We start from the raw sequence: 14,458 nt of genomic DNA on the forward strand, positions 1-14,458 counted from the left end.
AAGATGACAAAGTGGACATCATTTTGAATCTTTATCCCTTGTCTTGAAGCTTGAAGCTCTTGAAGCCTTTTTGAACACCCTCGTCAAGCTCCTTGTAAGCTTGAAAGAAGTCTTTTTTGAAAGCCTTTGAGGTTCGGTGGTTGTCTCTTGATTCTCTTCAAAATCACTAGTGATTTTTGTGTTGCATGAGAATGCTTTCCTTTGCAAGCTGAACATCTTGAAGCTCGTATGTGTGCGGGATTGCACTCTTTACATTGTTGCAGGCAAGATGGCATGTGAAGAGCTTCTACTCAAGTAAGGGTTTGAAGCTCCAAAACTCGTGCAGGAACTGTGCAACGAAGCTTCGAATCAGGCTTAGTGAGGCTTCAGGTGTGGACTGCAAGCAAGGAAGCTTGGCACATGATAAGGGGCTTGCGGGTGTGCCAAGAGCAATGAGCTAATTTAAAGTTTGCCGATTAGAATCCGCCCATGAGACACATGTGAAAAAATTGAATTAGACGCCCCCCTCACAAGGGCAACCACTATATATTTAGTGTGCTAACTAAGTAGCCAAAGGGCCGCCAAGTGATGGGGATGCCACAATATAACAATTTATTTCCGTTCGGCCAAAACCTCGGGCACACACAAAATTCCACGCACACCTAAAATTAACAAGCTAATTAGGGTGGACTAATGATGTTTGATTAAAGATTTTGAGGGCTCTATGGAGAGCTGGACCAAAGGAGGATGATGCTAATGCAAAAGATTAATAAAAGAAAACCTGAATATTTAATGTAAAGCTCGTTTCATTGCTTCAAAATGTGGGTAGTGGCACATCCTCAAAGGGGTACATATCCCATCATTAACAAACCTCCAAAAGAGATTACTGCAACTCTTAACATATATTGCAAAAGTAATTTTGATTAGCAATCACAATTAGCGAGGAGAGTGCTAATGGGATCTAGCATAGGAAAGTTATGCTTAGGATTTAGGAGGTACTAATCACTAGCATGGATCTAATACCATATGTTAGGTTTAGGGTGGATCAAATAGAGTTGCATTTATGCTAATAGCATGCTAATTACAATGCTTATTGCTCAATGGAAATTGGCTAGAATGTAGACACAAAAATGACTGGATTACTTGGTGAAACTGAGTACAAGAGAAGTGCTTGAATAGCACCAAGCAGGTTACCTCATGCATGACAACTTGGAACAACTTATTTTAAGATCCGAACTCGAATTTGCATATTTAGGGGGGTTTATTCATGCCTACATGACTGGTACATGTGATTTTATGCTCTAGAAATGGTCCGCGTGGGATGGCCTTTGACCAAGGCCTCTTTTGGCATTGCTACACATGCCATATGCCACAGGATGCCCAGTAGACTAGGGACATGCTCCATAGTGACCCTAGGACAAAACCCATAAAGTGTTTGTTGATGGATCCTATGCAATCCATGAACACTATCACTATGCAATTAGCGTCACTACTATCACATCACTGACAAACTTGGGACCATGCCCAAGTACACACGGTCTTGCTGATAATCAGAGCCCTCTTCACACGATTCCACACAATGCACTTTGGGGAATGTGACAAAGATGGAGGTGTGAAGAGAGCTGGGAGGTTCACTTGTAATGAATGTACTTATGGAGAGACACATGAGATAGAGATAAACTCATGGCTTAGAGGAATTTTAGAGTGCCTCGAACACTAGCACCCATTGTCGGTTCACATGTTTGGCATGCATAGAGACGAAACATATAACATGTCTTGCAGATGCCACCTAGATCATGTACTAGACTCATTAAAGCTCCCAACCACCACCACTAGCTTATTTACCCAATTGACAGGAATGTAGCTATCCACCCCATCCAACCTGAATGATAAAACCACCAAGCTTACATGGTGAACACCTCATTCAAGCATTGACTCCTTTTCTTGCTCACCTATTTGATGAGTCAACGGAGGGTTTCCCTGCTTGAGGCATAACTGAGATCTTATGGGCTTTTAAGTACAAGGCAAGCCAGCTTTAGGAGGCCTTCTCTACCATATACCATGTCTTCAAGATATTTTGAGCACGCCAAGGTGTGAGAGAAGTCATAGTTATGCCTCGTGAACTTTCGCAAAGCCTTCAACACAATGCCTTGAGAGAGGCTATTCCAATGGCTATAGTTGACATACATCAAAGATTACTAGGCATCTATGCTTTGCATATAAGTAGTTTTGGTAGACTGCAATTCCATGGAGGGATGTCCAAGATCATTGCTAGCACCAACAAGGTGAAGCAAGGGTGCCCGTTCTCCCTCCCCATATTGTTCAAGCTATGCATCTATGAAGTGGCTAACTTTGTAGTATGCAAAGGTAGAGATCAAGGTTCACTTATTAGACATTGATTTATATCATGTGTGTTGATGATATAGTTTTAGCTTTGAGTTTCTAGAGGGATTACAACACAAGTATTTTACAATGAACCTTGCAAAGGCCAAGGTATAATGTCACACCTTGAGGAAGGGTAGGAGCCAAGCTGCAATCACACTTGGCTAGGCAAATCTCAACACTTTGAAATTCCCTTTATGTTCATCAAGATATGAGTGTGATAACATTATCTCATCCTTCGATCATAGTTTCCTTGGCTAGATTCAAGAACCGAGGAACATTCTCATCATTCAAAACTACTATTTCCTTTTTTTTGGTGTAAAAAGTGCCCATTTTATTACTTTTAAAGGTTGAATCAACATGGCTCAATGATTGGCATGTTAGTGCAATTCAACATTGTCGATTCACCCCTTATCATGTGGTACTTCCTTTTTCTAGTGTCAAAAGTGCTCTTTTTATTACTTTTAAAGGTTGAATCAACCTTTGACTCAATCATTGGCATGTTAGTGCAATTCAACATTGTCGATGCACTCTTATCATGGGAAAAACATGTTAAAACTCTTAAAAACTTCTCTAGTGTCTTTAGTTTTGCATTTCATCTGTTACAATAACTTGGTAGCAACATTTCTTTTGAAAACCTGAAGATATTACATTACATCACATCTTAAACAAATCTTAACCAACGTGACATTTGTGTGATAAATTTATATTTTTGATGTTTGAGATTCCTTCCTAGCGTATCAGAACTCATTTCTGATGCTGTCCACTACAGCAATATTAACTTCAGCATTGTTATTTACACTTGCCACCTACATCTTAGTAACCTTCACTAGAGCAAATTATTACGCAAATTGTTTATTAAATCAATGAAAATTTTGAAACTCTCATCATATTACATTAGACACAAAATGATAATACAACTCCACAACTAAGAAATCAAAAGGATAACTTGTATCAATAGAGTCTAGAAGAGCAAGGCTGCTACTATGCAAAAATGATTTGCATGTACATTCCAATTACATCATCTGTAAATATTCTCTTTGCAACTGCCTTGACAATGAAGCAACATTCTCTCCACTATAATCTGCTCCAATAAAAAAACCTCAACTGCAAATTTGTCCCAAAAGAACTTCGAACCTCAAGGTTACCATGAGATCAATACACAGAGTTGTGTTCTGAAGGGAAAAGGCACCATTTTTACAAACAGTGTAACCTACAAAAGATATATTGAAGGGAAGGCGGACACTATAAAAACTATAGAGTAATCTCAATAACATTTTAAAGAAGACCAAAGCAAGCAACCACATCAATCACCACCAAATCTAATCAATGCAATTAACACAAGATTCAATATAAGATTGGGAACGAAAGAACACACCTAACCACCACCACCAAGACAATGCAAAGATAAAAGCCTCCCTCTACTAGCATTTTATCTACCATACCTAAATCAATCTGACTATGAACGCACACATTTATAAAGAAAATAACATTCTACCTGCAAGTTTGTGTTAATGTTGAATATTTTTTGCCTTCACATTGTACAAGCTGCTGTTGTGATGGACATAAAATTATCCAAAATAACCATTCCCATACTACCAGTATCCTTTTTGCACAACCTAATAGTAAGAACCGACCATGACAACCAAAACCTTTATCATTAAGTGGAGCGAAGAAAAATCCAGGAGTACTGTACAAGTGGTAGAGAGCCACTAGACTCTATAGAAGGAAGCATCAACGTAATTGTCCATTGGCCTCTACCAAGTTAATTGTATATACTACTAATGCCATTATTAAACATTAGCTAAGCTATAATTTCTGATTATATAATGCACACCAAAACATCAAGAGAATACAATTGTAAAATTTCATTTTCTTAAATGGTTTTATGAAATTGTCCACAAATCGAAATTAGAAGGACGGGTGTATAAAAGCTCCATGTTTGAAATGAAGGTAAATGGTATCATACCAAGTTTCATTGAAGATACTTGTAACAAGAAAGGAAATAAAACATGTGGTTGATAATACCAAATGACGATCTCAATGATAAATATGTAGACGCACAATCAAACAATGTAAAAAATATTATAGTGCAAAACATGACATTCATAGATACAACAGACACTTCATAAATCCTTGCATATCAAATATGCACAATTGGCTGATACAAGGAATTTAAGAAGAGATCGATCTCCTCTGCTGTGAGGTTGGTGATCACTAGTTTTCTCGATTGTACAAATTGGGCACACGAGAAAGTTTTCTTTCGGAAAGTCCAAGTCGTATCTTCTCAAGTCTTTTGACTCGTCTGCATTACACAGACTTTCATCTTTACATTCATAATCTCAACAGCTTTTACAAAGCTATCGATACATATATAAGATATGATAACTTACAAACAAGAAAGCTGGATTGCCCCATTCCTGGGCATCCAAAAGAATGAAGGCTTGCAGGGGTGAGAAAATTCAATGGCCTAATGTGTGACATTTGTATTTAAGGTACTCATGTCCAATTTCATGTCAGGTCCCATTCCACCATGATCCAAATACTCTTCCGGACATGGTAAATTCAACTCTGAGCATATAAATTTAATAATCGTAGCAGTTACACCACCGCGCGACATCTTGTTAACTGTGATGGCCAAGGCAAAATTGTGTCCTGGATAACAGAAGGCGGTAGAGCCCCCAACTCCAGAATGGCCAAAGGCAAAATACTGTGGAGAACCACTTGCAACTTGACTATACCTACGAAATCCTAAGCCAAAGGGTCCAACTTGCGCAAGTCCGTCGTAATCCCCTGTACCCAAGAAACTATCATGTATGTTAGGATTCTTGAATATCCTATGCTCCACATTTGACACACCATTGTGGTGCACAGTTGATTTGTCCAAATATCGACGTGACTGTTGCTTTTCAACGCTTTCCTCCTTCCTTCCTTTTCTGCTTCTAGTATTTTCATCCTTGGGGCTGAACACGGGAATTAGAGGATGGCTACCTAATAGAGGCTCACTTGAGGACGAATGAAGCGGGACTTCACCCCCATTAACAAGCATGGCATAGTAGCGTGCCAGTGCTCGAGCTGAAAAATGGCCATTTGCTGCAGGTATTACTGCTCTTCTTATGAATAACATGTTGAAGAGGACAGGCATTGCAGCTATAACAGAGAAAAAGTCTTCAGCTGCATTTTCACCTAGTATTGCACTCACATTCGCATGATTTTGTGTCCCACCATCGCCTATCCCATTCTTGAATAAGCTTTTTGCGCTCTCAAATTCAGCCATATCAAGAGTGAGTGATGCCAGACGGGATTCCACGCCTGCACATTTACTATCAGCATAAGCAAGAGAAGAGATAGTTGAAAAGACAGCCAGGGTAGAGAAACACATTTCTCTGCAATGCACAGTGAATTTTACTTGGCTAGAATGCTTACCAGGAGGAATGCCTACATAGAACTCCCCATCCACACCAAGTTTACGGACCAAGACTTCCTCAAGAAGCTCTTGGAACTTCTTTCCAGATGCTTTCTGCCCCACACAGAAACACACATGAGAACGATTTGTATTTGCATTGACCAAAATTTGATTAACAAAGGCTTACCTCGATAATACCACCACAAAGCCAGCCATATGTGAGAGCATGATATGCTTGCTTTGTGCCAGGTGGAGCATCTGGAACAGCGTCTGCAAGCTCTTTCAAAACATCTTCCCATTTGCACATGATAAAAGGATCTTCCTTGAATTGATTAGATAGTGCATTGTGTAACCCAGCCGTATGATTCAGAACATGCGCAACCTGAAAATACCAAGGATAGCTCAATAAAAATACAGAACTCCCACATTCCAGAGAGTACTCACAACAACATCTAGGCTCTTCAAAAAGTACCGTACAGTCCTCTTTCCCATGTACAGAAAACTCCGGCCAGACCATAGAAACTCTATCGTGGAGTCTTACTATCCTGCATACATCAGTAAAGGACATTCTTCAGCACAGAGCTCGTGTACTTGTTCAGACAGCCACTCGTAAGAAGAAGAAATAAAGAACGGACAACTGGTAAGCTACTCCCATAAAGAATCAGATCAATGTGACATAAAAACGCGTTTCGCAGCTCTGAAACCCCGAAACGCGCGAAACGATTCGGCTGTTTTGTGAAACTTGTTTCAGGTCAGAGGTTTAGCAGCTCTGAAACCCCCAAACCCCGAAACCTCCGAAACGTTTCGGCGAAACAGCTGAAACCTGAAATTTGTTGAAATAGTTGAGACTTTGAGGTGTAAACCTTGGTAACAAAAGTTGGTACTCAACTAGTTTTGGGAAATATTTAGTGACATAATGATACAAAAATATACGACGTCTATAGACAAGTGAAAGAACAGATTTGGGTTTTTCTTCATGCAAGAAAGTTGATAATTGTTTTTTGTTTTTTTCAAGCTTCCAACACAATGGGCACTCAATCTCTCTATCTCTACCTTCCTTGGTCTCTCACATCATAGGTATGTATAATTTTACTTGCATGCATACACCTAATATGTCACGTGACACATCCCAACCCTATGTGTCCGTGGACAAGCTACACCACAGCAGGGTTCAGTCAATCTAGATTAGCAGTGATCTGGCACTTTTGTGAGTCTATTCGTAGACCGTGCATGCCCAGTCACTTAGCATAGATGCATATCCTCCGGTTGCACACAGCATGATAATCGGAATTCCCATCAGAATCCATTAGCATCAGTTAGGGGAATTTTCCAGTGCATTTAGCCTATTTTCCTATTTATTGGTTATTTTCACTTATTATTTTTAAGTGACTTTCCAACAAAAGTAGGTAGGGCAATTTTGCTAAGTTAATATATAAGCAAACCCAAATTCACACTTTCTGGCAGAAGAGGCAGCAAGAGCTTCCCACTCAACAGACAACTTCTCAGCAGTACCCCCTAGCACCCCCAACGTTTTGGATCCCATCCTCGCCGGGCAAGTTCTCAGCATCAGCCAGCTTTTTCCATTGCAGTTCCCGCCGGCAACATCAGATCCTTTGCATGATCGCCCCATCAGCACCATTCAGCCCTGGCGTTTTCTCACTGCCCAAATCAGCGTTTTTAACATCAGGAAATTCAGCATGCTCAACGTTTTCTACTAACGCTAGCCACACTTCAGCAATTCAGCGTTTTGGTGGCGTTTTTCCACAGCTTGGACACCACAGCCTAGCAGCATTTTCAGCAGGTATAACAGCCCATAAAAACGCAGCCTTGACTCAGATCCTCAGCGTTTTTAGCTTGTGAAAACAGCCCATAAAAACGCAGTCTTGAACATGGTTGTTCCAGCATTTTACTCAGCCCTAAGCCCCTCGCCAAAACAGGGATTTTCAGCCGTGTGAAGCAGCCCCAAAACCACTCAGAACCTCAGCAGTTTTCCCCCTTTGGACAGCAGATAGAAGTAGACCAATTCAGCCCCGAAACAGTCCAAGAATTCAGCATATAGAAGATCTCAGATTTCAGCCATCAAGTCGTCGTCATCATCACCGTCGTCGTCATCGGCATAGTCCCATTGCATCAGTCCATTGCATACGCATTGTACACCTTTGTGCAATCAAAGTTAGACCACTCTCGCCGACGAGAGTGGGGCCTTCGGAGGAGGGTTTTACAACCTCTCGGGTGTCGTATCTCTTCTCTCTCCTTCTCTTGCATGCACAATATCCACTCACTTTGTTCGTGATCATAGCACTCTCCATAAGACGGAAAGCTCTCTCTTTCCCTAAGAACTAAAAGGAATCTTGAGCAATAAAGATCACTAATCTTGGGAAAAAACAACATTCATTCCGCTGCACCTAACATAATATGCGCACGCTTATGAGTATAGATGTGAATGTGCACTGTGTACATACACACATACCTATATAGATATATGTATGCATATTTAAATATAGATATAAATAATAATTATATACATATTATTATCAAACCTTTTTCGCTATTTTCTTGCCCTAAAATGAAACATTTCAAAACCTCGAAACCCAGAAACGAATGAAACCACGAAATGTTTCATCTCACACTGATAAAGATGCACCCACTGAGTATCTGCCTTACAACTCACAATTCAGAGCAGCTCTCACAAAATCAGACATCGAATCCTATGAATTCTCATGTGCCTAATGTACTTAGATTATAGACCTTGTAAACAAGCAAACCTTCTTTTTGATAATGTATGGATAAGTAATTTACTGAAAGAGGCCGCCATTGATGTTCAAATTCCTCAAGCCATCAAACCTCTCCTAAAGAGAGCCCTAGCAACCTAAGGAAGAGAGGATGAGAGCTGCTTTTGAAAAATAGGCACTCCTAGTGTCATGGAGTAAGGAATGTGCTCGAGCAATTATACAACTAGAAATCCTTTGTGTTGATCGGGTTGGGTTTGGGTCATTGATGGTTCCTTTGCATTAACCATGAATTCTTGGAGCGAGAGATCTCTCAATGTAGAAAGGTAGATCTTGGTGGAGAGACGGAGATTTGCTACGGATTTGGGTTATTGATGGTTCCTTCCACGTGAAATGCTAAAGTTGTTTCCAGCATGCAAAGGTCAGTGATTCACTTACTTCTTTCAAACCACTCACTCTCTACCAGATTTTCTATCTACATAGATAGATCTACATTCTATACCTTGTAATAGCCGAACCCGTGGACCTAGTCTGGCACAATCTAGCCCGCAAAATGCAGCACAAAAAGCGTTGCCAATAGCGAACTAGACAGACTTCCACGTGGCACTCTATGGACAGTAGTGAAGTGGCAGATTGGGTGTTAAATTGCAATCTTGGCTACAGCTATTGAAAGCAAATGGTTGCTACGCTTTTAAGCACATGTAAAATAACTAGTGATTTTGGAGTTACTTTGAAGGCCAAGTACCTAATAAATTCAAGCCTAGTGCGTGTAACATTGAGAGTGTATTTGCACAAACAGTTGCAACTTTGCGAATAAAATAAAAACAAACACCAAGGTGTCTCGACTTGAGGACCAAACAATTTGTAATGTTGCGAAATAATTATTAAAGAAAACTCCTAGGGCACTCGACTTGAGGACCAATACTCTCTAGAGGGGAACCACGCCTCTCTCATGTCAACAATTTGCGAATATGATCTATTCTGTTCATATCAAATCTTTCAAGTATAAATCATGTGTTTAGTGCACCATTTGTCCAAAGGATGATTACAATGGTTGCTTTCCTCTATTTCTTACTAGAGGAACCATCACTTACAATGGAGGCTAACCCTAACCCTAATTTGACCATCAGAGGCAACCAATAGAGCGCCGCAAAATCCTCCTCCTTCCAAGGCTCTAGTAACTATTCAATTCGATCAAGATTATTTGCTCAACCTTGTTTGATTATTGTAAACAGTTCACTAAAGATCTTACAAAATCTTGGGATGCACTTTACCTCGACGAGTCTATTTTTTTGCATCCCAAAATTCTACCGCAACACCTATTACACTTCTTCCCCCTGCTCCATCAACTTTTACACAATCATTGAATACTCACATGCTTCTTACATGGTTTTGGATCCAAAAGTTTGTCTTTCTCTAATTTCTACTGCTTCTCCATAGTCTTCATTAATGGGAGCTGTTTTCCGTGGGATGGTCAACAAAAATCCTACTTTGTAGATACCTCCTACACATTGACAGTTTCTTCTCTACCATCACCACCACCTGGACCCCTTTTCAATCCCACCATAGGGCCTTATCAAATATATCCATGCTAATTTCTCCTTATTTCCTCCAACCATGATGCTCGGCCCCAAACCATTTAAAGATGGTGGCTCTACGATCAAACTCCACACATTCTCTTAAGTCCAAGACAAATTTAAAGCCTTCCAGCTTCTCCAACAATTTGATGTTGTCATTGTCTTCAATAATAAAAATTATATAGAAGAATGCAAGCTTGCTCGAGGTGCCAGATTTCTTAGAGACAATGCTCACCAATGTGACGTTATTGCCAAACCCACGTGGTACTTCAAAAACTTGGAACAAATTTCTTTTGCTAAAGAAATTAAAGAAAATTACCAAAATACCCCACATTTTTGGAAATTCCCAAAACGCCCCTAAAATTTTCAAATTTCCAAAATACCCTAATACCAATTTTTATTCACTTTGCTCCAATTTTTAAATTGCTTATCCTAACAATACAAATCTCTCTTTACTATGGATCTTACAAAATCTTGAGATGCACTTTACCTCGACGAGTCTATTTTTTTGCATCCCAAAATTCTACCGCAACACCTATTACACTTCTTCCCCCTGCTCCATCAACTTTTACACAATCATTGAATACTCACATGCTTCTTACATGGTTTTGGATCCAAAAGTTTGTCTTTCTCTAATTTCTACTGCTTCTCCATAGTCTTCATTAATGGGAGCTGTTTTCCGTGGGATGGTCAACAAAAATCCTACTTTGTAGATACCTCCTACACATTGACAGTTTCTTCTCTACCATCACCACCACCTGGACCCCTTTTCAATCCCACCATAGGGCCTTATCAAATATATCCATGCTAATTTCTCCTTATTTCCTCCAACCATGATGCTCGGCCCCAAACCATTTAAAGATGGTGGCTCTACGATCAAACTCCACACATTCTCTTAAGTCCAAGACAAATTTAAAGCCTTCCAGCTTCTCCAACAATTTGATGTTGTCATTGTCTTCAATAATAAAAATTATATAGAAGAATGCAAGCTTGCTCGAGGTGCCAGATTTCTTAGAGACAATGCTCACCAATGTGACGTTATTGCCAAACCCACGTGGTACTTCAAAAACTTGGAACAAATTTCTTTTGCTAAAGAAATTAAAGAAAATTACCAAAATACCCCACATTTTTGGAAATTCCCAAAACGCCCCTAAAATTTTCAAATTTCCAAAATACCCTAATACCAATTTTTATTCACTTTGCTCCAATTTTTAAATTGCTTATCCTAACAATACAAATCTCTCTTTACTATGGATCTTACAAAATCTTGAGATGCACTTTACCTCGACGAGTCTATTTTTTTGCATCCCAAAATTCTACCGCAACACCTATTACACTTCTTCCCCCTGCTCCATCAACTTTTACACAATCATTGAATACTCACATGCTTCTTACATGGTTTTGGATCCAAAAGTTTGTCTTTCTCTAATTTCTACTGCTTCTCCATAGTCTTCATTAATGGGAGCTTTTTTCCGTGGGATGGTCAACAAAAATCCTACTTTGTAGATACCTCCTACACATTGACAGTTTCTTCTCTACCATCACCACCACCTGGACCCCTTTTCAATCCCACCATAGGGCCTTATCAAATATATCCATGCTAATTTCTCCTTATTTCCTCCAACCATGATAGTCGACCCCAAACCATTTAAAGATGGTGGCTCTACGATCAAACTCCACACATTCTCTTAAGTCCAAGACAAATTTAAAGCCTTCCAGCTTCTCCAACAATTTGATGTTGTCATTGTCTTCAATAACAAAAATTATACAGAAGAATCCAAGCTTGCTCGAGGTGCCAGATTTCTTAGAGACAATGCTCACCAATGTGACGTTTATTGCCAAACCCACGTGGTACTTCAAAAACTTGGAACAAATTTCTTTTGCCAAAATTTTTTGGGAAAATTACCAAAATACCCCACATTTTTGGAAATTCCCAAAACGCCCCTAAAATTTTTCAAATTTCCAAAATACCCTTGCACCAATTTTAATTCACTTTGCTCCAATTTTTAGATTGCTTATCCTTTACAACAATACAAATCTCTCTTTAACAAAAAGGCACTAAACTACCTTTGTGTCTATAAACAGTGCTCCATTTCATCTTGGGAGCCCACAATACGATCTAAAATCCTGGTTCTTTCAACTTGACAGGAAAAAAGAACAAATCTTCCTATAACGAAATGCAAAGAAGAAGAGATGTTGGCGAAATTAACAAAGGGTGTTTTGGCAATTTGTAAAATTTCAAGGCAATTTTTTCTAAAAATTTTATCTGCTTGTAAGCACTTGATAAACCCCACCAAAAACCTTGACGATTGCAGTCAAAATTTTTGGGATACCTATCTTATTGCTTCTATCTTCAAGGAGTGTACTTTAGCGGATCGCTACAAGAAGTACTAGTGTACACGTTAGGTGCATAAACAATGATGGCAGGCTAACTTACTTTCACCAATGGAAAATTTCTTTCCTTCCTCCTACACCCACTACTCCATCTTCTCGATCTCAACCTTCCATTGGCACACCACATGTACCTAACCCAACCAATCTACAAACCTTTCAGACTTTCAACCTTAATGCCATGTGACTAGAAAGTTTGAGAAGGAACAATCAGTGCCACAATTGCTGTCACAAACTGCTAACGTGTCAAGCCACTGAAGAACGGAGCCAACCTGCAAATCCCGACCGAGGGGCCTAAACCCCTAAGAGAAGAAGAAGCAGAAGAAGTCTGAACCAACTTTGTAGTTCCCGTCCAGTGGGGCCCATAATAAAATAAAGCACAACCTACTCTCACAAAAAGAACTTGCGATTAACTGATGACGTGGCACTCCTGTATAGACAACCCAAATTTTACACAAGCAGTGCTAACATGGCAAATTTCCGAAATTCCGCTGACATGCTGATGTGGTAGGCCTGTACGGACACTTCCACATTTTACGCATTGGCGTGGCAGCAGTATACAGATTTTCCTATTTTTGTGCTGGCTGCTTTTGGGAGGCCAGATGCTTTTAGAACCTGAAGCTTTTCATGTAAACTGCTTTTAGAGGCCAAGGGCCCTTTAAATTTGACCCAAGGGCTATCACTTTAGCAATCTACCCGCGGGAGATGCAGAGCAGAGCCATGGGAGTTGTACCTTGTTGAAGCAATATAAAATACCGAAAGGGGCTCCAAGATTTGGGGCCAGAGCTCTCTTGGGGTGGAACTCCGCCACTCCCTGTCTCGTGTGTCATGCATCTCTTTGTTCGGTTGTTATTTGAAGTGCTTAAAGTTGTTCAATCTGTTCTTTTCCATTGGCACCTAGTGCTCGTCCTATTTCAATTACTTTTTTGTGCTTGCCCTTTGTTATGACAACTTGACTTGTCTACCAATCCCCAATATAACAAATGCAACAAACCATTGATCAGCTTGGTTTGTCCCTTGAAAAATCACAAAAAATTTACTGTTCTTGGTAAGGAAAGGGACAAAAAGCTTTGATTTTCTTTGATCCATGTGCTTCAAAAAAAATTGTTGTAGTGTATTTCTCCGAAACCCATGGCATTCTCTTCAAGTCGAGTTCGCTATGGGTGACATGACTCTATATCTCCTTTGATTGATTCACTTCATGTTAAAAGTTCAAGATTATTCCAGCACACTTGACTGCCATATTATGAAACTACCTCAATCTGATGCCCTTATGGGCATGCCATAGTTTTACAAGTATTCTATTGTTTAGAAGTCACAAAAGAGATTCATCACTTTATCACAAAGAGAACAGGCCATCACTTCGGAAGTGAAATTGAAGGAGAAGACTCCCTCTTCTTGGATTTTAAGAACTTGCTTCTAATTATAAACGGACTGCCGCGTGGCAACGTACGAACAACAATGATGTGGCAGATTAATCTGGATTATTCCGGCACACTTGACTGCCATATTATGAAACTACCTCACTCTGATGCCCTTGTGGGCATGCCATAGATATATAAAAATTCTATTGTTTAAAATAGAATTTTAGAAGTCGCCAAAAAAAATTCATTACTTTGTCACAAAGAGAACGGGCCATTTTTTCGCGAGTCAATAAATAAAGAAATACAGTCATGGGCGCTTGACTTGAGGGCCAATACCCTCTATGGGGGAACTAGGCCTCCTGTGTCGTCTACAATTTGCCGAGTGATTTATTCTATTCAGTTCCAGTCTTTCAGTTATGAACGTGCGTTCGAGTGGATCATCCGTCAGTGGGTGAAATACACATTCTCCATAGCAGAACTCCATCACAATCTGCCTATCTACATTGAGAGATCTCTCTCGCCATTCACTCTTAGAAAAAATTCACCGTTAATGCAAAGAAACCATCAATAACCCAACTCCAACTACATTAACGAAAGGTTACAAAAGGATTTCTGGTTGTGTGATTGCTC

The 14,458-nt window shown here is 39.8% G+C and overlaps 1 protein-coding gene across 4 annotated transcripts in view; it reads right to left on the minus strand.

Moving 5' to 3' along the window:
• Positions 1–4,470: 4,470 nt before the first annotated feature.
• Positions 4,471–14,458, minus strand: part of LOC147460676 (ABC1 family protein) — a 140,504-nt gene continuing 130,516 nt past the window's right edge. For all 4 annotated transcript variants that reach the window (XM_086508399.1, XM_086508396.1, XM_086508397.1 and 1 more), the window contains exons 16-19: positions 6,240–6,312; positions 5,955–6,149; positions 5,788–5,881; positions 4,471–5,673 (exon numbers count right to left, since the gene is read on the minus strand). In XM_086508399.1, the coding sequence (XP_086364525.1) occupies positions 4,832–5,673; positions 5,788–5,881; positions 5,955–6,149; positions 6,240–6,312 (1,204 nt within the window). In that variant the 3' untranslated portion in view covers positions 4,471–4,831. The remainder of the gene's footprint in view (positions 5,674–5,787; positions 5,882–5,954; positions 6,150–6,239; positions 6,313–14,458) is intronic.

Source organism: Adiantum capillus-veneris, chromosome 3, assembly GCF_014529385.1.
Source record: "Adiantum capillus-veneris isolate H3 chromosome 3, ASM1452938v2, whole genome shotgun sequence".
NCBI classification, from domain to species: domain Eukaryota; kingdom Viridiplantae; phylum Streptophyta; class Polypodiopsida; order Polypodiales; family Pteridaceae; genus Adiantum; species Adiantum capillus-veneris.